Source organism: Electrophorus electricus, chromosome 4 (genome assembly GCF_041902795.1).
Source record: "Electrophorus electricus isolate QZ-2024a chromosome 4, ASM4190279v1, whole genome shotgun sequence".
NCBI classification, from domain to species: Eukaryota; Metazoa; Chordata; class Actinopteri; order Gymnotiformes; family Gymnotidae; genus Electrophorus; species Electrophorus electricus.
This window is the reverse complement of record NC_137500.1, coordinates 3,358,766-3,384,489: the sequence shown is the minus strand read 5'-3', so window position 1 is coordinate 3,384,489 and position 25,724 is coordinate 3,358,766. Positions and strand designations below refer to the sequence as shown.

Genomic DNA, 25,724 nt, shown 5'->3' with positions numbered 1-25,724 from the left:
CATGCAGGCGCGCACACACACATGCAGGCGCACACACACACAAGTGCAGGCGCGCACACACACATGCAGGCGCGCACACACACATGCAGGCGCGCACACACACATGCAGGCGCGCACACACACATGCAGGCGCACACACACACATGCAGGCGCACACACACACATGCAGGCGCACACACACACATGCAGGCGCGCACACACACACAGCTATAAAGAGCACGATGAGCCGCCTCCTGTGTTTTAATAATGCCCTTACTCTGGGCTCTCTGCCACGACCTGGACCTTCGTGTCAGAGGAGTACGTGCATACTGGATCCTGTATATCCAGCTCTGTAGCAGAAAAGCCTAGCTTTCAGCTCAGACTGCACTGGATCCGTTACACACCAAACATGACACCACACTCGCTTTCTCAGCATAGTTTCCTGAGAAAATCTTGTGATCCACAGTCTCCTCCTCAGATGCACATAACCTCTGATCTGTTTCATCATACCATGAAGATTTAGGTTTAGTGTGGCACTCTCAACACAGGGGTAATAAGAAAGGGGTTGGTGCTCCTCTTGTTCTTAAAGTCTATGGGCACTCCTCCGCTCTGTGTGTGGCTGAGTTGTGTTAAAAGGAGGGATGGACTTGTTTATCTAGGCTGGACATTGAAGCCTGTCTCTATTGTGCAGCATGTCATTGTCAAGAGCCTAACAGCACTTCAGGCCTGAATGGTGTGTTGTTTGCCATGGTAACAGCAATAATAATCTTGTTTGTGAGTAGGCGCACTGGAGGGCAAGAAGAGATAAGCTGTGGAGTTTGAGTGTGCTCTTGTGGTCTACGGTTGAAATATATAAACACAAAAGACAATGTGCTTACTGAACTAGTTGCTGCTGGAGTTGATGTCAGCAAAACAACCTTCTGATAGAATGTCTCAAAACTGTAGCTAGTTAATAATGAAGAAACTGCTAAGAACTTGTGTGTGCAATTGCCACAATATATCCACTATCATTTCTCAGAGGTGAATACGCTATCTTGTGCTTTGTTGGCCTTAGGGCTCTGAGCAGGACCTGCTGAAGCAATGCTCCTTTAGCACAGATCTCACCCTGGGTTCACCTACAGCCTGTTTACTTCCAAGGTAAACAGACATAATGTACAGTTTAGTGTGGGCGCTGATGTTTGAACATTTCTGTCACGGTATTTAAAAACTGGCCTGTCAGTCACAGCAATTGCTAATTTTGGCTTTAACAAGTATGAGATACAGGGTGCTTAGATGTGTATTCCAGTTTGACAGTTGCTTTTATCAAGGACGCTATCTTTTGGTATTACAATCCAGAACATTTGGAACACTCCCCCATCTAACACCAAGGTTTGGTATATTGGAGTACCATAAAAATGCACAGACTTCTTGTGCTTTTTATTGGCTATTCTATGCCAAATATTCAACTGAAAATATATATTGCTATAGAACACTATAGAAATTTCACTATCAGTGTATTCTTTAGAATTTAAAGTGGAAAGATTGTTATGTAATGACATATCATTCTTGTAGTTAACTTAGAATTTGTTGAACAGTGACACGTTTCTTGTTAAAAGCAAAACAAAAGCCATAGTTCATGCTCTACATTTTGCTTTGGAGTGTTTTCAGTAGTGCCTGTTGGTCCCCTGCCTCTGTAACACGAGAGGGAGAGAAAGACGAAGTGAGATTGAGTTCCTCCGAGGGGGCTCAGGGTGGAGGAGTGGCACAGGGTGGAGGGTATCATCTTACATTTCCCCCCAGGGCCAGCCACATGACCTCACAGAGCTGAGAAAGGGAGGGGAAAAAGATGTTGAACTACGGTCTGAGCTCCCTCAATGAGAACCACATGCAGGGAGAGAGAGAGGAAAGGAGAAGGGGCCGTGCCTAAATCCTGTCTGCGCGAGAAGAGTGAGAGCCGTGCAGGTCGTGCTCAATATTTTCACCAGGCGGTGTGGAGAAGAGGACCTGAACAGAAGCACCTCGCTGCTCGTAGGAAAAGAGGCAAACCTGCGAAAGACACAAAGGAACCAGAAACACTGCCAAACACAAAGAGCTACTGTTTCAGCCGTGCGAGTCCAGCGAAGTGACGGCACTGTCATACAGAGGGGAGCAGTGGGAATCAAGAGACATGTCAAGTGCAATCCTGAGACGAAACTCCAGCAAGCAAGGCTTGCAGAATCTCCTAAGGTGAGTCTTTGAGTCTTTGAGTCCATGTAGTTTAAGCGTACAGTGAGGGTTCATGTCAGCAGATAGCTGTGTCTCTAAAACTCTTATGTTATTCTCTCTCTTCATTAGTCTCTGTTCTGGAGGCAGGGTAAAGGTTAATAATTAAAGCATTGTCTTGACCTGGGGATCATGAGCTGTTTGTTGCAATATGCCTATAGCAACTAATTATTTCAAACCTACTCATATTTCATATAGTACTTGTTTTATGGGGATACCATAGTATCTTTTGTGGTAAGAAATGGTTAACTGACACTCATCAAAAGAATCAGTTATACCTTCCACAATAGTTTGTTTGCCTTGTCTTACAAAATACCCTTGTTCTTGACTTTTGCATTCGTCTCAAGAGACGTTGCTCTTTGCTGGATGCTCATTTGTGAGTATCAGGTCTTCAGGTCTGTCCATCTGTGGTTGTTGAGAGAGAATATTGATTCATCAGGAGATGCTGCAATGTTTTTTTTGTTTGTTTGTTTTTGTTTTTTTTGGTTTTTTTTGGGGGGGTGCAAAGGCTTCTTGATTAAAAGTTGAGAGAGCTTACCCCATGCTCCACCTCTGGGGTGCAGACACTTAGCAAAATTGACTCCAGGGTTTGCTTTAAGCTGACTCTAAAATTAATTTATTTGAACAGGAGTACAACCAGACCCACACATTTTTAGATTCTTCATTAAATAGCAAACTAAATGTTATAAATCTTATGTATTCATCTCAGCTAATCAGACTTGTAAACACAATAATTGAATGGATCAGGTGTGGTAAACTACAGGAGGAAATCAACTACAGGATGTTAGGACTCCACACTGTTTTAGTCACATGCAATAAGTTCTCTTTCCTAGAAGAGAATGGCACAAGTCAAAGGATGTACTGTAAACAACATGGATTTAGGTGAATCATAACTTGACTGTATGACTACTATATTAATATAACTAATAACAGGAAACCTTGTAATAGCATCCGCAGAGACAGGACTTCAGGTGGATCCGATGTGCTTTGTCGAATGCACTTGGACATCTACACACAAGTTACGTTGTACAGGACAGATCCATCGTTCAGGGCAATTCAGAGCTTCAGAAACCGTTCTTTCTCACAGTTGACAAGGTGGCTTTGCACTCAGATGACCTTGTTTTACTTCTGTAGAAGTTGCACAGACATGCACTGGAAATGTCACTAATGGTGATCTGTATGTGCTTGCGAACAACAAGCCTTTTGAGAACCCTTCACTTTCCCCTCCTAAGAATGTAAACAGGAAAACAGGAAAGGCGGCAATTCACAACTGAACAGTGCGAAGCCGGTTGTCTGTGACATTGGCACAAGAGGCCATTATCCGGCACATTCGCTAAATGCTTAACTGTATCATCTCCTATGTATCTTACAGAATGTCAGTCTCATGCTTTGCAAATGGAAGGCACTAGATATAAGTGAGATGAGGATACTAGTTTGATAACATGCAGGAACGTCTGGTCATGCAAGCTTATCAGCTGGTACTACTGACTGTAAGAGAGATGGATTGTTTTGGCCTCTGGGACACTCATAGGAGGGAATTCCTCTCACTTAAAGGAAAGCAGTTGCAACCATTAGTAAAGCTCTTCTGAACAGTTTTAAAATTTGTGGACTCTGTCATGTTTATTACCACCACAGCTGTGGAACCTAGGAAGTGAATCGTAAAATAAAGCAGATAAGGAACAAACAGAGTGAAACTGGGGTTGAAAGACAGATAAAACATGTCTGTAAACTGAAGGACCATCAAATCATGAGCAGCTAGGGCATTTGCCTGAGGGGGCATATGATATATCACAGTGGTCTGGACTGAATCAGCCTGTATCAGGCCCCTCTGTCTGCCTTAGCTTAGATCATAGCATGATCTCAGATATGAAGCATGCAGGTGAGAGCTGTTGTAATCAATGAACATCTAATATGTCCACAGAAACTGGTCTGAGACCAGTTTTGCACTTCAATTTTTTAACGGGCAGACAAACTTCCGTATTAATGCACAGACCGAAACCTCTGTCTGGAGCATCTCCTACTGCTCGGAGGCTAGTGAAATAAAATCTCTCTTTGTGCATAGAGCCATGACCTGCCTGATCCCTGGGTCTTGCGCTGCCCTCTCTTCTGTTTACGATACTCTGATAAGACCAGCAGGAATGTGGGGGTGGGTGGGTGGACTTAGCCATCTGAGTGAAAAGGCCAATAAACTCTCTGCCATCCCCATGGCATAGTGTTTTTCTGAACGTTGCAGAGCACCAGGAGCTGGGAAAGGTCAATGCTTTGGAACTCTTCTAGCCAGGGCTTTATTTACCTATGCATGATTTGAACCATCTTTCCCAAATCTCTGCACTCCGGTTCATGTTTTCATATCCTGAAATGTAACTAAAAAGAACACAGCAGAGTGTTCTAAATATGCAAATACTGAAATGCTAAATTGGCTCGGTACAAGGCGCTGGTGGGAACCCTACTCCCAGCCCACCGCGGAGGTTCAGGACTGCACACAAGAGAAATAGGCTGCGCAGTTTGTTCCCTGTTCTGATCTGCACACTGAGACATAATATGGTGACTGGTGTCTTCTGATGTCCAGACAACAGAGCCCTCACTATTTACTTCTATGACCTTAGCTATCTGCATTAACATCAAAGCAGTTGGAGTCATTCATTGTTAGTGGATAATGAGTAAATAAAGACAGATACAACTGTCTTTGGCGAGTGGCCATTTATCTGTGTGCAGAGGCATAGTTTGTCATAACTCTTTTTTTCCACTGGTTGAATTACAATCTTGTAGATGCAATAATTATCCTGACTTATTGCAGAGGGAGGTTCTGTATGCTTAAAACAGTGTTCTGAACTCCGCAAGCTTCTGTGGATACACTGAGTGACTTGTATGACTTTGTTGAGTCTCCTCTGTACACACTCAGCGGGGAGACATTGAGTTTTACTCTGCGAATGTGACTCACTGCAATGACATCACTGCGTAAATGCTTCGTGCTCAAAACCTCAGACGGCTCTGCACGTACGAACAGAGAAAAAGTAAGAATACTGTGGTCAGCTTTCAGAAAGGGGATATTCTCTCTTTTTCTTTCTGTTTTGTCCCAAAATCAAAGGCCAAAGACAAAAGAGCGCATTAAGACATTTTCAATGCACGGTGTGTACCCTGGAAGAAAGAGGAAAAAAACCTACAGCAGCAAGGCAATCCACCTGGGCTTCTAGAAGACGGGAGAACTTTTTAAATTTGGTTAAAATATTGCTTTTTGTTACTTGTTTCTGAAGTAGGCCTACTGATGTTGTCACATCTCAATGCTGCTTGAATAGAAATTTTTCACCAAGTTATTAATTATGTGATTTAATCTTGGGTTTGATTCAGATTTTCTTTCTGATCACCCCTTGTTTTATTTATTTATGGAAGTCAAGCCCTACTACTAAGCAACATATGGCAATTCAGGTGTGCTGAAGGAGAATAGTAATTGACTTTTTTATTCCCGATGGACAAATATGAAATCTGAATTTACGACCTTCAGAAATGTTACTGTACTATACTTTCACTGGGTTTGTCTTTCACATTCTGTTAAACCATAAATCAAAGAAAAGTGGCCTACACAGTTCTTAAATGCCGGTGGTTATGGTACTGCAATGTGAGTTTTAGAAAGGTTCTGTACCTCTTCTCTCCTGTTTAGCAGACAGATCTTTCGTATTTTTGGACATGGTACCTTTCTGGACTTGAGCATTGCTGCTCTGACTGGCACAGTAGTGTGAAGTACATTCAGGCACATTTACTGCTACTACAGTATAGCTTTGTGGTACTCTGTGGCTTTGTGACTGTATTGAACATTAATTAGTGTAGGACACTAACTACACTAAAAACATCATTCCACACTTTTAGCACTCAGACCACATAAGCAATGAATCATTTGCCCATTATTCTAGTTCTAGCTGTCATGCAGGACAGTTTGTAATGGTATTGCACACATAAAGGTACAAAATCTTTGTTTTGTGATGACAATTTTCACACAGTATGCTTTCAGCAGTCCACTTTATCTGGCTGACTCACGTAAGACTGACCAGTCTGGCTTTGCAGCTACAGACTAACTATCTCCCATTATGTACTCGTGCTTGCTCGGCACTGAATTAGCAAAGCATAACATCTAAAATCCATAATCCACAATAATCCAAAAATCCATAATAATCCAAAAATCCTACAGTGAATGCTCAACTCCCCCTTCCAGAAGCATAGTCACCAGTGTTGGGAAAGGTGATACATGTAGAACACAAGACAGATTCTTTGTCTACGCCACCAGGTATTAAAACTATGTGACAAAAAGTAAGTTAGTAGTCTGTTTTGTGACGGTAAAGGCAGAGTGTGTGATCTGTACTGTTAATGCCCGTGAGGACAAAAGATGGCTTCGGTTTATTGAAATTGAGAGAGACTGTGTTCAGGCATGAATGAAAGAAAAGAACGATTTGTGAGACCGTGGCTGTTAGACAGATCACAGCCAAATGGATGACCTCATCCCTGTCATTGACGTCAGATTTGGTGAGTGCCAGGAATGAAATAAACCTCTTAGATCAGTACGGTGGAATTAAGTAATGAGTCCACAAACTCGTTAGTCGAAACAGTTGATCTCACTCCAAGCCTTTGCTAAGTAAGTCAAGCTTTAAATCTGATTTCCTTTAAATGGCAGGGTGCTCTTTCAGGCTTGGAACGAAGTGCTGAGGCACTGACCTAAATCTGGACAGCCTTTTCTCAGTTGCAACTTATGAATGTGACTGCAAAAAATTATTTATATATATATACCAACGAAGAGTGGAAGAGAAAGGATCAGCAGTTGGAAGTAGGAAACAGTTGGAGGAGCTGGGAGTGCTGACGCACTGCTCCAGCTGGCCCATGACCTTTCACCCATGGCCCTCACTTCCCCTGTTACGTTCCCTTCCTGTCAGAATGCCCGAGGACAAGGCTCATATTCGAGGGAGTGTAAAAGAAAGAACGATAGTGGGCAGGGTTGCATATCCCTTAACTGCAAACTAGTAAATTTCCCCACCTGTGATTATGACAAAATTTTTGTTCTTAGGGCAAACCATAAAGCCACTGAAGCAAACTGTAGTGGCAAGCGCAGGTCTGGTGTGTGTTAGGGACCATTAGTGACCTGGGTGTGCCCTTTATTGATCCAGAAGCCAGATTAATGTTTACTGTAATATGACACTCAGGCCCCCAGATGGAATCGATCGGCAAGCCTCTCAGTAATGATGCGAAGCTGATCGGGACAGCCCTCGGTTAGGGAGTGTTTGGCAAGTGACTGGCGACTTTTAAATGTAGCAAATGTCGCTTCTGCCTCAAAATGTGGAGAGCTGCTCAAAGAATCAACACATTATGGTGAGATACACAAGGCTTTTTGGATTAGTGTAAACATACTTCTCTCCAATACAACCACAATGAATGTACACACACATGCTTGCACATGCCCAGGCATGAGGTGCTGAGTGTGGATATGTGTGACTGTGTGTGTGTATGTGTGTGTGTTTACTACTTAAATAAATACAGAGATGCATCACTGTCTCTAGCATGCATATGTATGGGATATCATCTCTGTCGTGGCTGTTGGACCTTGAGACAGATGTTCTCTTGGCTCTCTGTCTTGTCCTGCGGGCTTAACGAACAGTTGTTTACAGATTGCTGTAGAGACGCCGTGGACAAGTGAATCACAGGGAGAAGCACTTCTGTGGGTTTGAGAGTTGTCTCTCCTTCTGGCCGCATGAGAACAGAAAGGTTGTCATCAAGTGCAACACTGAGTGTCTGTTCTTTGGCCTCCCCTGCAGAGTGACAGCTCAGCGCAGCGTCGAAGACGCGGAGGAGATCGAGAGAGAACGCAGGCGACGAGCCCGAGAGGTACTCCGGAAGGAACACAGCTTCACCAGATCTGCCGGGTCCCCTCAGGACGGCGCAGGACCGAGTGAGGAGTGCCTGTAAGGTTCCCGACGGCCTTGCTGTGATACGTGAACGTGGAGAGTTGGATTTGTTGTGTTTGTGGCAAGCTATACTCCCTCTCACTCCCACTCTCCTTCTATTATCTGTGAAGGCACAGCTGTATTATTACCTAAGCAGTAAAGAATTAGGCCTTAAAAACAGCTTCCCCTGCTCTATGACAGAGAAGCGTAATCATAGACTGTCTGGTCCACACCTCTTGTGGAGAGAGATGGATCTTTCACAGACCAGTGAGTCAACTGTTTAGAGTGGAGGACAAGTTGTTTAAAAGCACTCTGTAATTATGTTTTTAAGCATAAGTATGTTACGAGCATTTTAGTCATTTCTGAGCTCACAAGAATCGCTTGGTGGGTCATCCTACCTCTGCATCCAGGGCAAAGATTTAAGCAACTTTAATCTTGTATATTGGCATATTTTATTTCATTAGTAATTAATCAACATTCAGATTAGCCAAATTATGTCTCATGTCCTGGCATTGCATTACTTTGTTTTTATTATTTTTGGATGGAAATAAGATTAACTCTGCCCTAGAACGTGCTCTGCATTCCGTTCAAGCAGAAACTCCTGGGATGATGAAGTACATTTTCATTTCAGGACTGTTTTAATAATTTGGTCAGAGGATGTGGTTTTCCCCGTTAAAAATACCATGTGTCGATATCCCCCTTTTCAATAATGACGTCTTGTTGAGGCCTGACCTCATTCTGGGGTGTGCTTCTGTGAGAAGCACCAGAAGTGAAGCACAAAAAAGGACTTAAAGCCTTCTTGACTTAAATAGTATATGTCTATTCATTCCTCTTTCGAATAGCTTATTAGCATTTACAAGGCTGTGTATCAAATCTATTTAACCTTTGATGGTGCTTGGCTGGAACACTGGGTCGCCACATGCCAATCATCGTCAGATGCTTTCACTTTGAACCTAAGATTTCTCATGCATGTGACTCTTTTCAGTCCGTAGCTCTGAAGGCTTGTAGGCTTTGATCATTGCAGGAATCATGAGCGTGGTCTTCGTTTGCCAGTGTGGGATCTCTGTGCTGTACAACATGAGCTGTATTTGGAGCTGCTCTGATGGTGGTCTCTGCTGTTTCTATCATATCAGGTGTTGCCTTCTTCACTGTCAGTGTAGTATCAGGATCTGGTTGCCTGTGGCAAAAGAACAAGAACAACACTACCAAAAAAAACCTCCCCAAAACCTCAAACACGCCTCAAACATCTGCTTCTTCGGATCACGTTTTACGCTGAACGCTGGTGTAAATAGATGAAGTGCAGGACTTTAGCACGTAGTTTCATCCCCGTGTGTTTGTATAGCCGCAGGTGTATGGCCTCCACATGCTGTTTTCTCTGAAGGGTTCTTGTCATGTTTCACTGGATGTTAACTTGCCCACATTTCTCCTGAAATGATTGTATTGGACAGCAGTCCTGACCGTCCTCTCGTTCTGGCTGTAAAACAGTACACACACACACACACACACACACACACACACACACACACACACACACACACACACACACACATACACACACACATACACACACACTCACACACACACACTCACACACACACACACACACACACACACACACACTCACACTCACACACACACACACACACACACACACACACACACACACACACCTCCAGTCCACCCACAACCCACGGAGAACTGCTTCTGCTTTCCATTACCAATTTTTATTGGCTCTCCAGTGCGTTACCTTTTGATGTGATTCTACAATGTCTTTGGCCCCTCATTCTCATTGTCACTCTGCCTCTCATTCTCAATCTTCTCATCACAGTCTAATAATTGCAAGATGTGGTCATGCCACGTACATTTTGGTCAAGGCACAGCGGTCTGTGGCACCATGAATGTTGTTGACATAATTTGCGCATTGCTGGCTCTGGATGACAGAGCACGAGTATGCTCTGTGAAATTTGAGATTTCTGTCTAACACCTGCAAAATAATACTCTCACCTCTTTTCTTTCACTCCATCTAACAATTGGCCAAAATCAGAAAAATTCACATTGTGCAACACATCTGAAACCAATGCGCATAAGTGAAGCAAGGCTTTGGTTCATGCGTGTGCAGCTACAAGAGAGACCTGAAACCCGGCAACACTGGCCTGCTGGACGAAGATGAAGGCTTCAGTGACTGGACCCACCGAGCCCCAGACAAGGGCGTACGCGCGTGTCAGGACAGTCCCAGAGAGGCGGACGTGCAGGCGGAAAGGGCCGTGAATGGAGCAGACAGAAGAGGGGAGAAGATCACCTCCACCGCACCAAATTGGCAACATAAGGAATCGCACACAGTCGAGGACGTGGAGGACCACTGGCAGGGGAGGAAGAGCAGTGAGAAAAGGATGGAGTTTGGGAAGAGGACAAGCGGCCTTAGGGACAGAGAGGCAGAGGAATGGAAGGCAGAGGTGACGAGGGTCAACAAGACACGCGAAGAGGAACCTGCACCAAATACTGACGACAAGGTAAAAGCTGAACATTTTTAGTTTCCTAAAGCATAGAGTTTTAGATTTGTGCATCTAACAGTGAAATGCCTATCATTTGCAGGTGAAGGAAAAGAGGAAGGACATTAGGGTCTCATATACATCTAAAGTTGTCCTGCAGCAAGACAGAGTGCCTGGTGCCTACAACAAGGGACCCGCTGGTGAGGAAGTGACATCACAGCTGTTCAAAACCAGAGTGACAACAAGGTAAATTGTAAGCTACTGAAAATGTGTTATTATCTGGAATGACATTCTACTCTGTCTGCACAGTACATAAAAGAAACTCCAGTCCATTTTCTGATTTCATGGGACGCTTTCACTTGACTTTGGGGGGGAACCCCTTTCCGGTGTTAGAATTTTCGCACGGGCGTTTTATCCATTATTAAAAGGCTTTTGAAACGCAAGGAAGTTGGACCATTTATGTCATAACTGCAACATGTCTAATTCAGCACAAGATGAGAATACGTGGCATGGATTCGAACCTCTCTTTTGCACCACACTTTAATGCTGTTAAGCTATCTGTTATGTCAAACAGCAGAACTGTTTAAACTGTTTAACTGTTTACTGCCATCATTGCTATGTTGCTCTGGTTCAACGGACCAGAAAAGGCACCAGATAATCTTAAGCCATCAAATTCATGCCTAAATGATGAGGAACCACACAAACCTATCAAGAACCCCTTGAGAAGCTTTAAAGATGGAAGCCATTCCTGTCCATTAAGTAGTTATAATATATATAGAAAGTGTGTCTCAGTCAGGCATGAATTCTTACCAGCAAACTCCTCTTCCTCTGCATCTCCTCTTCCTCGCTCTTCCTTCCAGCAGGATTGTGGGTCAGGCCCCAGAGCCAAGGGAGCAGGCGGAGGCTGGTCTGGAGACAGAACAGCGCCTGGAAAAGATCCGTCGTATTCACCAGGAGAGGGAGAGCCAGGAGCTGGAGCAGCTCCGTCAGCGGCAGGTGGAGGCAGAGGTGGAGCTGGAGGAGCTCAAGAGGAGAAGGGAGGAGCGGCGGAGGTTCCGTGAGGAAGAGGAACGCAAGAGGGAGGAGGAGGAGCAGCACAGGATGGCTAAGGAGGAGGTGCAGCACCAGAAAAACAAACACAAAGAATGCACACGCCGCGTCCACGTGAACACAGCCCCTCCGCTATTTACGTTCCTGACGCCTAACGCGCTGCTCCCTGTCAGATCAATCAAACCCTCGTAGAGTTTACTGTGTGGTGGCTGATAATAACCTGTGTTTGATGAACGACAGGAGGAACGGAGGCAGATGAAAGAAGACATCGAGAGGAGAAGGATGGAAGCTGCTGAAAGGAGACTGAAGACCCTGTCCACGTCCAGTCCGGACGGGGACGAAACTTTTAACCCTCTCAGTCCAAAAAGCTCCACTTTCAAGGTAAACAATGCTGCCTTTTATTCTATTCAACTGCAGAAGTCCTCCATAACATTATCAGTAACTGGTATTAGGAATGTCATTATTGAAATTACATTTGCTGTTCTGATTTAATTGTAAGCTGGAAACGTTTGTCATTTAATCATGTTTCAAAACAATTATTTATCTGGGTTGTTTTTCCAGATGATATGTTCGATGTAAACTTGTAAGTTGCATGTGTGTGCTCCAGAGGAGTGATGTGTGCTTTTTAAAAATATTTTTCCCTGAGTGTTTGCTCCGTTTTTCACATATTAGTGGATACACATGCATGTATGTACACAACATGAAGGACAAGTAACTGTGGTAACTATGGCATGAGAAACTCTTTTATGCACATTTGAATTGATGTCCACAGTTATTTACTCTGTTTTCAGTGTGCTTTTTTTTTTCTGTTCTCCCTTTAATGATGTCACCAGATTAAGTCATAGTTCACTTCAAAGTATGTGATTTTTTTTTTGTTTGTTTGTTTTACCAGCAAACAAAACATTCCTTTACCTGCTAACAGCTAATCTTATTTAACATCAGACTTGATGTGTTTGGTTGTGGGTTTAATTATCAGTGTCCTACTGCATCATATGGATATCACCGACGCAACAATTTCAAATGTACCCTGATAACTGCGTTCTCTCTAAAGGATTTTTCAAACTGAACTGCCTTATTCGGTTTTAAATCCAGATTCTCCTCAGCTGTATGAGGAATATGCATGCTGGCGCTGTGCTCGTTTGGCACCTCTCTTGGTTTGCCGGTGTTTCCAAGGCTGTATCTGTAGTCCTGAGCTACCTTCTGCTTGCATGTGTAATTTCAGACAGAGCATGAGGAGAGACTGACAGCTGAAAATACATGCTCGGTGAGTCGGGGACCAAAAAGCCAGCCTGCTCGACGGCCACACAAGGGGTCCTTTTGTGGGGTTGAAATCAGAGCCACTCAGCATGCGCCGTACTTGCCTGCTTTGATGCACAGAGGAAGGGACACAACTGTCTGGGGTCCGGATCGTTTTTCCACTTGTCCACATTATTCATACACTTATGAGCCAAACTTCTCACTTGCTCACAGCTGACATGTTCTTTTAGTCATTGAGAAGATGCCATTATGTGGGATTAGCACTGGAAAAGTTCATGAATAGATTAAAGAGAGCTAATACCTTCTTTATGCAAGCCAAGGTAGGGAGCTTCACATGTAGGACAGCTACCGAGTGTCTTCTGTGTGATTTCAATTACTTCCTATTACAAGAAACCACAACCGTAGAATTTGATATGGCAATGGAACAGTCCCAACCTCAGCTCTGGGTAATGACTGTCCTCAGAATGCTGCATTTTAAGTATTTTCATTTCATGTTTCATGGTTTACTCTTTTTTTTTTTTTTAGATCACAGAGCGAACAGAGTCCTTGAATCGCTCCTTAAAGAAAAGGTGAGTTTATTTAATCTTGTCAGTCACCTGCCCGTCAGCCTGCCTGCATGTTGGCATGCTGATGATGGCTCCTGGTACCTAAAGTCAGTCTGAACGTGACTATAAATAGCACCACTGTTTAGGCCTAAACTAAAGGAACTCCAGCTAAATGGTTGGTGTCTTAAAGTCAACATGGACAGAGGTGCCTCAGGTCACCTCAATATGCTGTTACTTTTCACCTTTGTCAGTCGTGACTTATGAGCCAGCTAACGTGGTCCAGATGTGGAGTGCACGGGCCTTTTCCCTGGTGGTGTGTGAACTATTGCGGTTCCCCCAGACCAGGCTCCACGCAGTCTGATGCAGTGACGTTTCGGCCCGTGCATGCACAGCTCTCAAACACGTAAAGGTTTGCGGCACAGGGTGATTAAGCGCTTGGGTGAAAACGTTCACTTCTGCTTTGAAAATGTCACCCAAAAGAAGCCTCGGAGGGGTGGTAGGCTCTAAGTGATGATAAGCTACTGGCCTGTGAAGTGTTTCACTGATGACATCAAAATGAGCAACAGGTCGGTACGTGCGGCTGATGTGAGCGGTGTTATCTGTTTGTCAGACTGTGATAGGTGGAATTACTATACCAGCAAAAGGTGCCTGTAATAATAAACACTTTTTACAGAACACAATCTATCAGCTGGAGCAATGACATCACTTACTATAACTGTCTCGGCTTCTCTTTAAAACAGCTCTGAGTTAAGGTTTATAGGCTGCATTTGTCATAGGAAAGTATTGCGTCATCGGCAAAGAAGCTAGTTAATCACCCCCATATCACTAATCACTAACACATGCCTCCCCTATACTCACTGATTTAATATCTTACACATATGAAGTGACTTGCCTATAAATAAGGTCAGAGTTTCCAACCAGACTTAAATGTTCACTTTTTTTGTTGCCAAGTGTCGGGATTGTTCAAACTCAATGTAGTCTTGCACAACATAAATAGATCATGGTTCAAGATCTTGAAACACATGGATGCATATGTGAACGCACACACGCGCGCACGCACACACACACACACACACACACATGCAGGCACACACACACACACACACACACACACACACACACACACACACACACACACACTAGATATTTTGTTGTCAAGGAGTGACCTAATTCACACTTCAGTCAACAGAAATCACTTGGCTTAGCTCATCTACGTGGACATTTTGATGAGGAAACGACAGCTAAAACAGGCCAGGTCTGGCACTTTATATCTGGCCTTGTCTGTGTGTCTTCACATGTATGCTTTTGTTTTGGAAACAGCAACAGTTTCAAGAAGACTCAGCCACCTGTACTCCTTTCAAAGATTGATGACAAACTGGAGCAGTACACTCATGCTGTGGAGGTGAGTCCTCATTCTCTAATGGTTCGCGCACTGACTGTGGGTTGCCAAGTATTGACAAAGTCCTGAAGAGATCTAATCTTAGATTAGTAGGGATTGATTTAGTGGTGGCTGCACAAGAGCTCGGTCATCACACCCCCGTAGATCCTCTCAAATCAGCACCTTGCACTTTTTAAGACCTACCTAAATCCTTCACAAATGTTTAGTCTGCATTTGTCTGCCAGGTGAGAGGCTTTGTCTTCAGCATCTGCCATAGCATGCCACTTGAAGACAAACAACCCAAAGATATTCCATGAATTTCTGTCAGGGTGGTGGTGCGGCTTAATTCAAAAGGTAGACCTCCAGCCATAATACCTCCTAAAGAACCGTCCATATCATTTTATTGGTTTTGCGTTGTATTCTACAGAGCTCCTCAAAAGAACCAAAGGCTACGAAGTCAGGGACGGCGGACGTGCCCAGCGTCCCTGAACTTGTGTCCGCCAAAAAGAACCTGTTTGAGGCAGGAGAGGCGTGGACGCTGAACGCAGCCAGATGCACCCCAACAAAGGTCTGAGAGCATCCGCACCACACATTCGGGATGCTACTAAATACGGAGTGTAAACAGTGATAAAGTAAAAAGCAGAAGAGGAAGAGGAAGAGTTATAGGGAGGATAGAATCACACTTCTGTCATTACTCTGGAGAATAGTGACAGTTTCCTCCAGCAGCAGTGCCTCTTGTCCAGTAGGAATGAGAGGCTAAGAACCGTTGGCCTGGATTTTTAATGTAACTCATATAATGGCATCACACTCGAACATGCATTTGTTTTTTACAGTTGCGATTCTCTTACCCAATCTTTTAACGTGTCACAGTTAGAGATAAAAAAGTGTGCTTCTTAAAAATTGTTTCTTAACATTTGTGTGACCATGCAAAAATGACAAGAACAAGCAAAGGCACTACAAAAGAATTTTTGAATATTTTTTGTTAAAAAAAACAGCCAAAAATGTTGCATAAATAGGCCATATGTATCATAATTGGAATAGAAAAACTACATTTCCAGTTATAGTTGACAGTACTTGATGCTGAAGACTAAACACATTCAGTTCTGGGGCACAAGGAAACATACAGTCTGAGATTTGATACTTTGTTTTGTAGTTGTTCTCCTGCAGTAATCCCTCAGAGTATATATATGTGTGTGTGTGTGTGTGTGTGTGTGTGTGTGTGTGTGTGTGTGTGTGTGTGTGTGTGTTTAGGAAACTGATGGTCTAAAGGTGGGCGTGGCTGACCTGATCACTCAGTGGGTGAAAGGGAGTCCAGAAGGTGCCAACAGAAACATGCCTGCCAAACCCTCCGTGAGTGTGAATCGTCTTCTGGTCCAGTTTACTCCAGTGCCCATCGTCTGTGCCATTTCTCAGTAGTGTATCATTTGCTTGTGAGCAACATGTACATTGAAGATTGTGTTTATCACAGAGACCATTTAAAACACATCTGTGACAATCTGTGGCATTGACTTGCCTCTGCAAGAAAAAACAAAGCTTTTTTGTCTTTTCTGTGTACTTCCAGTTTCTATTCTATACTTCTTTCATCTGCCTCCCTATCTTTTCCTCCCAAGGTAAAATAGATGAAACTTTAATCTTTCTCTTACTTCCATCTTTTTTTTTTTTTTTTTTTTTTTTTTGCAAATATCTAAATGTACTAAAGTATTTACGAATGTCATATGAGTCAAGCAGTCCATGTATTATAGGTAGACCTGTTTATCAAGGCTTGTCAAAGCAGGTGTCGGTGTTTACACCGCCCCCTGGTGTGGAACTGATCATTAACTGGAGCTTTGGCTCCCGTAGCCGATAACTTAGGGAGGCTGTTCTTCTTACTCATTCTCAGGATGTTAAGGCAGGAGACGTTCTTCAAAAGAAGAACATGTGGGAGATCATCGGAGAGGCATCTGCCGCCGGCTGTACCAGCCCAGCAGGGAAGGTGATTATTTATGTGAATTACTGCAGCCAGTAGTAACAGCATCAACGGAAGAATAGAAGAGTCCTTTGTTTCTCTCTCTCCCACCTGCTTCGTTTTGGTCCTTGTTTTGTGGTCCATGAATGTCACCTGCCTAACAATTTATTTTATTTTTTAGGGTACATCTTCCAGCAAACGGTACAAGTTTGTTGTGACTGGCCATGGCAAATATGAGAAGATTTCCATTGACGATGACCATTACAGTGACTATTCAAATGGAAAATCAGGTAGGACTGTCTATGATGTCAGTTATCCCTAACCCAAAGGTCTTTAACAGCTGTTGGGAAATATCACTGTACTGTAACAATGCAAATGACTTTGTCAGTCTTGATCCTGACATAAGGTCAGCTTGCCCTATAGGTCACTGAGCAGTGCTTATGGAAGGCCTGCTTGTTATGACATAGTATTATATTGGCTTGAGCAATTTTAGACAAAGCTCTGCTAAAATACCTAAGCTATGGCAGGATTGAATTCTATGGTGTGCTGAAAGGATTCCAACCCCTGGCAACGTCCTTAAATAAAGACATTCCGGCCTGGCAGGCTGGGCATCTCTGGGCTTCCTGACATCCAGTTAGAGCTGAACAGCTAAATATCTGCCCTAAGCTATGAGGATGGATTTATCTGATTGTCCCCAATACGCATTTTCTTCTCGAAATCTCTGCAAAAAAATAATTTAAAAATCTAAAAATAATTATTATATTTTCCACAAATTTGTAGATTTTCTACAAACGATCTTGAACAACTTTTAAAATATTCTGATATACGAAATAAATGTTATACTACACTATACTTATGTTGAAAAATGACCCAACTCCAAGTCAAATCTTTTTATTAAAAAATATATATAAAACAAAATTGAATCTAGTACAGTGCACCATAAGATCCAAAGCATACTGTCCACAGGGAAAACATGAGGCTTGTCTGACTTTTGAAGACACACATGCAAGAAAACGTCATGCATAAAAAGTATGGCATAAATAATTACTGTTTGACTTTAACTGTAGCCTGCACCTTAATTGAATAATTTACTATGAATAACACTTGACAGTCAGTCCCCCACTGCATTATTTATTCTCCCAAACTATTCATCCAATCAGACACAACCGTGTGGGGTTTTTGCCACATGTAAGTGCAGTCAGTGCATACTGCTTCTTAACACCACCAGCCTGAAGCTCTATGGTGACAGGCTCTGGTCAGCAGGACAACTCATGCAACACATTGCCAGTATTCTCAGATTCAGAAGCTGTTAGAACTTTCTATGCCTTTCTATCTCTTTCCTCCACATTTTTCCTCGGAATTCCAAGTCTTGCCTATTTCACAGGCACTCCGTCCAACTATCCACCCACTTACTTCTCTGCAGAACCTGTTCCTTCGCTCAACGCACATTCAGCGCTTTGTGCTTTACTACCCTTTTCTGGCATCATCTTCAAAAGCAGAAATGATAATAACAGGAGAAAGAAAGAAAAAGGCCATGTTTGATAATATGACCTTCTTTTCATAAGCACCATGTTGAATATTAAGTATTAAGCGGAGTATTAAACTAGATAGTGCAATTATATTTTGCTTGTTCCTCTATTCCAAGACCTTCAGTTTTCTAGAGTAAATTACAGCAGGCATAAGCATTACATTCCTTATTAAAAGTGCTATGCAAGCAAATATTTTTCTGACACTTGGCAAAGTACAGTATGATTAATAAAAGAAGATAATATGATTAATAAAAGAAGCTTTCAATCTGTAATCAGTGCTTTCTTTAATCACTGAGGGATAACTAAGTTAAATGTCCATGCCTTGAATGTCAGAGAGACTGGCAGTGAAGTCAAACAATATTGCACTAATAATTCAGTGTCTTTCATGCAAAGAACATATTTTTATTATTTTGCATTTTATTTTTAATTTTGATATAACTGAATTGCAATAAATAAAACTGTACACTATTATTGAAAAAATACAACATCCTTGGCCATTTAATTATTGCTATATCTAATCTCCACTGGATGTTTTAACAGTGAAACCTTTAGCTGTTCTGTTAAAGTCTTTTGGCTCCTCGTCTTTACTCTTGCGGCCTATGAGACCCATCTCAAATACTGCTGCGATCTTCGTCACTGGTCGTGAAGCTGCCTCTTTCAGTCTTCTGGCATCAAATCGAGGGCTGTAAAGTAGAACAGGAAGGCGATGGGCAAAAGTTGGAATTTCTTTTGGTTTATTCAGTTTAGCGTCTTCTGTCTTTTCCTCCTCAGTTTTGTTGGCTTCGAGCTGTTGCATGATACTCTCTTTGGTAGAGAACATTTGGAAGAGGATAGCATCCCACATTTTTGCAGCCCTGGGGGTGTCTTTACTCTCCTCGCTTTGAAAAAAATCACTAATCTCATTGGTTTCTTTGCTTGGGCTTTTCTCGATGCTTTTTTCATGAGGGGTGCCATTAGGGGCATCTTTCATCATCTCTGGCTCAGCCTCAGGAAACTTGGGCTCCTCTACCTCCACCACCATGTGTTTCTTGAGGCGAGACCAGCCACTGAGTTTTGACTTCATGCCTTTCGGCTTCGGAATGACCTTCAGGAGAGGTTTGGCAGCTGGGAGGGAGGCGTCTTGCTTTTCCACTGCGGACTCGGTCTCCTGTAGGTTGCTCACTTTTGCCCCTGCTGAATCTTCCTTTCCAGTTTTCTCTTTGTCCACCTGGTCATCCTGTGGCTTAACCAGAGGTTTGTCCTCTGTCTTTGCAGTGGCAGCTATTTCAGAAGCCTTTGCTGGAGAGACCGATGAAGACTTTTGCTGTTTAATCCTCTCCAGTAAAGACATCTGAGGCTCTGATGGCTTATTTGACACCTTGTTTATTTTTGTACTAATTGTAGTTTCTTTTGAGAGTGTAGGTCGTTCTGCCTTTTGGTCAGGTGCTTTCACAGATGTTTCTGATTTAGTAGTTTCTATCACGGAGTCAGGAGGTGGTGTCTTTGTTTTAAGAGGGCTGTATGTAGGAGTTTGACTGGTTCGTTTTGTCTCAGGAATTGTGATCTCTGTCTTTGGCGATTTTGATGGTGGAGTGTCAGCTTTAGAGACAACAATGGTTGGAATTTTAACTTCGGGAACTCCAGCAACCTTTTTCTTTTTTTCCTTTACATCTGATGTAGGCTCCCTAGATGCCTCTTGTGCAAGTTTTAGCTTTGGCTCAGCAATTGGTGTTGTCAACTTTGAGACCTCAAAAGTAGGTACAACTACGGGCATTCCATTTTCGATAGAAGCAGTTATTTCACCAGCCGGGGCTCTTGGCCTTGCTGTTGGCTTTTTCTCATGCCCATCTACCTCTGTGGAAGTAGGCTTTTCTGTTGCTTCACTCTGAGTATTTTGTGTAGCACCTTGTGCTTCTTGGTCTAGAGGCTTAGATTCCACAGACACTGCTGATGTGGATCTAGATATGCCAAAAGCAGGAGTGTGAGCTTGTATTCCACCATGAGCAACATACTCAGCAGGTGTTAGTCCATAATATGACCATTTGGATTTTGATGTTGGTGTTCTAGGTCTTTGACCAGCAAATGGAGGTACTTTTGGTCTTTGATACCCTGGCAAAGATACTTCAGGTTTAGTAACGTCATGGTTTGGTGTTTTGGGTCTTTGATACCCAGATGTAGGAGTTATTGGCTTAGGACTTTCACATACAGGGGTGTGTGGTGTAAGTAACTCAGGTTCTCTGTATTCAGGCATTGTAGCTTCTGAAATTTCAGATGATTTGATGTGAACCTCACCATTTTGTATGGCTTCTGGAAGATTATTTTCCTTCAGTTTCTCAGTTTCTTTTGGAATTTCATCATTTGATCCAACTAAACCTGAGGTTGGTGTTTTGGATCTTCTGCCCTCCATATGCACAGGGGAGACAGCAAATAAAAGTGGGTTGGCTCTTGAAATTTCTATGATGGGTATCCTAACAGGTGACACGTGATATGAAGGTGTTTTTGGTCGTCCTGAGAGAGTTTTTGATGTTGAAGCCTCCGACGTTGATGTCCTCCCTCTCGTCGGCGTTCTGCCTCTCTTTGTCTCAGTCAAAACTAAGAAATCCCTTTTTATCTCAGATGTTTCAGTAGTAGCGCTCTTCAGTTCAAAACCTGGCAATGTCCCTCTTGTTGCTTCTGAGATTGGTGTTGTGCCCTTTTTTATTTCGGGTGTGTAGGTTTCCTCCCCTTTGATTTCAGAGGTAGGTGTAGCACCCCTTTTCAGTTCAGAAGTAGGAGTCACACCCCTTTTGATCTCAGAGGTAGGAGTCACACCTCTTTTGACTTCAAATGTAGGTGTTGTGCTCTTTATGATTTCTCTGGTTGGTGTTTTATCTCTCTTTAGTTCTGATGTTGGTGTCACAATCCTCCTGACCTCAAATGTTGGTGTCGGTCCTCGCATCAGCTCAGAAAGAGGTGTTCTACTCCTTGGCATTGTCGGAGATGATGCAAAATATATGTTTGCAGTACTACAAGTGTAATTTGTAATTTGCGGAACATCAAAAATGGGTTTTGAGGGTTTGATGCTATCAAAAATAGTTGGCTGAGGGCTTGCTCTTTTAGAGGAAAGTACAATGGGTGTAAGACTTGAATTGGCATCCATTTTTGTAGCTAGCACATTATTTGTGTGCTTAACTACCACAGAAGCCTGCCCTGCCCCTGATTTCGTGGCAGTGGGTCTGATTATCTGAGTTGTGGTGATTACAGATGTAACTGTAACAGATGTTGCTGCATAGGAAGGAACTGGTGATCCGCCCGCAGGACGAGGGGAAGTTGGGTATGGGAATAATACCGCCATGTGGTGTGGTGCAGTGGAGCCTGGGGTAACACAGGGCTGTGGGGAGACCCTTGATGGCTGGCCATAGGTCATGCCTCGCTGGTGAGGGTAAGGGGATGGTGAATGGTGATACAGCGGCCTGACGTTGAAACGTGGGTGCAGTATACTTCCGTAAACGAGTGACTCTGGTGTTTTGGGTGGAGTTGAGTGGTCACTGTGCTCCAGGTCAGGACTGGCTTCGTTTACTGGGGAGAGGCTTGAACGGAAGGAGACAGCTGTCTGGGAGGCTTGGGAGGCAGCTTTTTTCTTGGCAGTTCTCTTAAGGATTTTCCGGAGCCGAACATTTTCCTTTCCAGGTTTAGGAAACAGAGGTGGTGGGTAGTGATGGGACAGCAGGCCTACTTGGGCAACACTCTCTATATTTACAGCCATGAAAATGTTGGCCCCCTAAAACCAAGACATATAGAACAGTCATCATATAAACACAATGCTACTTAAAGATGTTTCGTAATGCACCATCCAAGTCTGAAATGACCAATGTATATATTAGAATAACTTATAATATTCTTCCTTAAACTTTTATATTATATGGATATTATAAATCTCCTTTTCTCAGATGTTTCTCAGAGACTGTATCTTGTGTATGTGTGTCTGTTTGTATATGTGTGTGGCTGTCCACACACATATAAATAATAATCCAGAAAAAACATACATGTGATTTTACTAGAGTGAAATGCTTCATTAGAAACCTTTTGTTTCTCTGTCAACTAAATTCCCTTAATACTTACTTTTTGTTCTTTTTTAGGGGATCTGTGCCAGAGCGACCTGTAGGGTCTGTTGCATGCTACTGTGGTCTGGTTATTTGGATAACTTGCAAGAATGTTTTCTTTATTCCACATATCACAATTGCATGCATAAATGCCACATGCAAACAATGTCTATCAACAGATGAAAAGCAACATGTTGGTTAAGGAGGGGCCAAAACCTTCATAATTTTATACTATTCATCACTTATGTAATTGTATTTGTATGTCATTTACCACATGCTGTTTACTTCACGTTTTCTTACTTGTTCTTGCTTGTCCTTGGACTTTTTTTTTCAGACCACTACATCATATTCTAAAGAGTCTTTGATGATTGATTGGTTTGTCTTGTATTATTTGTTTAATCTTGTCTTCATTATGCACCATATGTAATGTTAATCAAAGCTGAAAGTATTGTTGCAAGGCCATTGTTACAGTGATGTAAATATGAGGCTAAAAATGAAAAGATCATTGTAATATTTTGTAGTTGCAACAAACACCAAAGGAACCAAGGTTTGGAGTGCATAGCCAGCATATTTCCAAAAGCATTCTTATTCCATTTCAGGAGCAAAAGTAAACTTTTTGGAGTAAGAATTATATATGACTGTGTTTTTTAAAAATAAAAAAGTGTGTACAAAAGCAGAATCTTGTGATTTCCTGCAAGCTGACTTTTCACTAGCATTTGCTAACAGTGTATTTAATGGTTCATGTGATCTTATATTTTACACTGAAAATATGTCTGTTAACAGTCTGGTTGTTTCAGATGTTCAAAATTTGAGCTAGCAGTTTACATAAGGTAGAGAACAGAGCAACATTTTTATACACATGTACCTGTGCGCACACACACACACACACACACACACACACACTGACAGACACAAGTGTGTGTGTGTGTGCTAGAGATTTAAGATCAAAACCCTTTTATATTGTATTCTTTGTTTTTTGTTAAATAAACTGGAAAATATTTTTAATTATTAAACCCCTTATTGTTATTTCCTTGCCGAGTTTTTCTTGCCAATGCATATTGAGGTCTCGGAGCTAGGTTTGGAATTCATTTCAACCTCAAGTCAACCTCGTGGCATTGATGGTGATTATGAGCAGCAGCTGTCTTGTGTAATAGTAGTTGGGTTAAACGAAACGAGTCCGGCACAGTTCATGGCTCGCGGCTCTCTCTCTGCCCCGAGGTGCCAGCATCCTGGCCATTCTACTGCCGAATAACTCGGCCTAATTTTAGGCTGAAAGCAAAAGCGAGACTTTAGTCACCTGCTCCTAGTCAGGCAGCTTGGGGCCCCACTTTCACCCTAGTGGTAGTGTGGAGCAGATACAGATCACCACACAGGTTAGTTTGAACCTGAGACTTTTCACATTATATTAAGAATAAATGTATTGCAATTAATAATTTTCAGAACTGTTCACACAAATCCACTCTACATCAGTTATGTGGTTTGGAGATAATTGATATTGTAAAACAAACCTGACTTATTTAGTAATTAAGTGTATGTAAATAGGCTATACTTTATTCTTTTCTTAATGGAAAACTGGAAATTGTTTAACTGTGGAAGAATGGAAGCTTCTGGGTTTTCCTCCAGAAAATGAACCTGTTGCCTGATATATGACACATGAGAAGGGGTCATCCATTTAAGGCTCTGGGCAGTTAGGAATTTTTGAAGTATCTCCAACACATGCTCGAAAGAGGCAACCTTAAGTATAGCCAGGCAGTAGAATTAGGCCCTGCACCATAATGGCATGTTTGCATACACCTATATGCAAAACCATTTACATCACACACACCCCAGCAAAACAGGCCTTATCTACTTAATACACAAAAGATACTGTTCAAAAATAGAAAGGCACGCGTACACAAACACACACACACACACACACACACACACACACACACACACACACACACACACACACACACACACGGACGCGCACACAAAATCAACTTACCGGGAGATTATTTTAACAGATGACAGATGGCTTACTTCAGACAGAGTCCCCTTCAAATATAAACAAACTTAATCAAAGACAAACACAATGCGCATAATTTCCAAACACTACATTTATAGCAGGAACTATTAGTCACTTATAAGAATGCCAGTAATGACAGCTCATCTCTGCTTCACATATATCCAATAATCCTGAGTTCTATTTTTATGCATTGTGGATTAAAGCTGGAACCTCCAAAAATATCACTACCTTCCAAAGACATGTCAAAGCAGCCTGGTGCAATATAGTTGAATACAGTAACTAGAGGTGCTGGCCACAACACTCACAACACCAGTTCCAAGAGTACAGGATCACTTCACAGCAGGGTCTTCAACACACTCACAGGCACTCATCTAGACAGCAAAAAAAAAAAAGAAACTGAAAGGGAGTTGGGTTCATTTTACCTGTTTCTGCTGCTTGGGGGGCAACCGACTGCTGCCTGCTTCGCCAAGCCTGGAGTGTCAGAACAAGCAACTCATGTTAAGATCCACTATACTCCCTTCCTCCAAATGGAAGGTGTGGACTCCATAGCAGTCCAAAAATAAAACCAGAGGCCTTTACTTAGAACGTGCACCAAGTGATGATGGCGCAACGAGGCAGCAGAAGGTGCCCTGAGCACTTTACGTAGCCTCCATGGCCCCACCCACCTCAGCTCACCAGATCCCAGATCACAAACCCAGACCACGATAAGAACACTGTCCCCTGCAGGTCAGAGCTGGTCGCTGCATTCCTAGTCTGCTACCATGACAACATTTAATGTGATTCCGCAGACAGGCTGTGAAAAGACTGTAATATCATGGAACAGCTTTACTGACTTCACCAACATCTTTTCTTTGTACACTAAAAAGCTCAAAAGATTAATTTGTGCAGTCGTGTTATTAACTCTATTCTTTCAATGAACCTATTTCCAGTAAGTTGGAATTATATTTTTGTTTCTATGATTCACCTGATTAAAATGATTGAAATATATTATAGCTAATGAATAATTGAATTAAACAGAGACCTTTCTTTCTGAGGTGGCTAAATTTCTAAATTAATGTAATAATCACTAGTTGATTTTTTTTTTTTCATGGTTCATAACAGATGACAACGCAGTAATCCATATGAGTTCATGTACATGGTATGACTGTAGATACCTCTCTCATGTCCTGAAGCATCTATCCCACCTGTCGGTCAGGAAGCGCATGGCAGTGCTAAGCCTGCCACTATCCTGCTGAGGCTTCCATGTTTCCAAGCTTTCAGGCATTGGCGTCATTTTGCTTGCCTAATGCAATAGCAAATATAGCGATACTGTCTTCAC

At 42.6% G+C, this 25,724-nt stretch overlaps 2 protein-coding genes across 5 annotated transcripts; one reads left to right on the top strand and one right to left on the bottom strand.

Moving 5' to 3' along the window:
* Positions 1–1,797: 1,797 nt before the first annotated feature.
* Positions 1,798–23,428, top strand: lsp1a (lymphocyte specific protein 1 a). 4 transcript variants are annotated; one of them, XM_027015169.3, is made up of 14 exons: positions 1,800–2,184; positions 8,016–8,162; positions 10,264–10,654; positions 10,737–10,879; positions 11,497–11,749; positions 11,924–12,064; positions 12,906–12,947; positions 13,466–13,509; positions 14,806–14,887; positions 15,291–15,431; positions 16,115–16,213; positions 16,743–16,835; positions 16,990–17,098; positions 22,435–23,428. In XM_027015169.3, the coding sequence occupies exons 1-14, from the start codon at positions 2,126–2,128 to the stop codon at positions 22,458–22,460; spliced, it is 1,770 nt and encodes a 589-aa protein (XP_026870970.3). In that variant the 5' UTR covers positions 1,800–2,125; the 3' UTR covers positions 22,461–23,428. The 4 variants fall into 4 exon arrangements, with proteins under 4 accessions (XP_026870971.3, XP_081567948.1, XP_026870970.3 ...); XM_027015168.3 differs by having other exon boundaries at positions 1,801–2,184; positions 11,494–11,749; XM_027015170.3 differs by lacking the exons at positions 16,990–17,098; positions 22,435–23,428 and adding an exon at positions 16,425–16,473 and having other exon boundaries at positions 1,798–2,184; positions 11,494–11,749.
* On the bottom strand, positions 17,684–25,024 carry prr33 (proline rich 33). The gene is made up of 3 exons (XM_027015167.3): positions 24,829–25,024; positions 24,386–24,435; positions 17,684–22,076 (listed from the first exon to the last, which is right to left on the bottom strand). Exon 3 carries the CDS (start codon positions 22,059–22,061, stop codon positions 18,852–18,854), a length of 3,210 nt encoding a protein of 1,069 aa, XP_026870968.2. The 5' UTR covers positions 22,062–22,076; positions 24,386–24,435; positions 24,829–25,024; the 3' UTR covers positions 17,684–18,851.
* Positions 25,025–25,724: the final 700 nt, after the last annotated feature.

What these genes read in the sequence shown, in the direction of transcription:
- lsp1a (XM_027015168.3), top strand. Translation starts at nt 2,126, where the DNA reads ATGTCAAGTGCAATCCTGAGACGAAACTCCAGCAAGCAAGGCTTGCAG. An exon ending in GGCTTGCAGAATCTCCTAAG is followed by an intron (nt 2,185 to 8,015) that starts GTGAGTCTTTGA and finishes CCTCCCCTGCAG; the next exon opens with AGTGACAGCTCAGCGCAGCG. An exon ending in CTATTCAAATGGAAAATCAG is followed by an intron (nt 17,099 to 22,434) that starts GTAGGACTGTCT and finishes GTTCTTTTTTAG; the next exon opens with GGGATCTGTGCCAGAGCGAC.
- prr33 (XM_027015167.3), bottom strand. Translation starts at nt 22,061, where the DNA reads ATGGCTGTAAATATAGAGAGTGTTGCCCAAGTAGGCCTGCTGTCCCAT.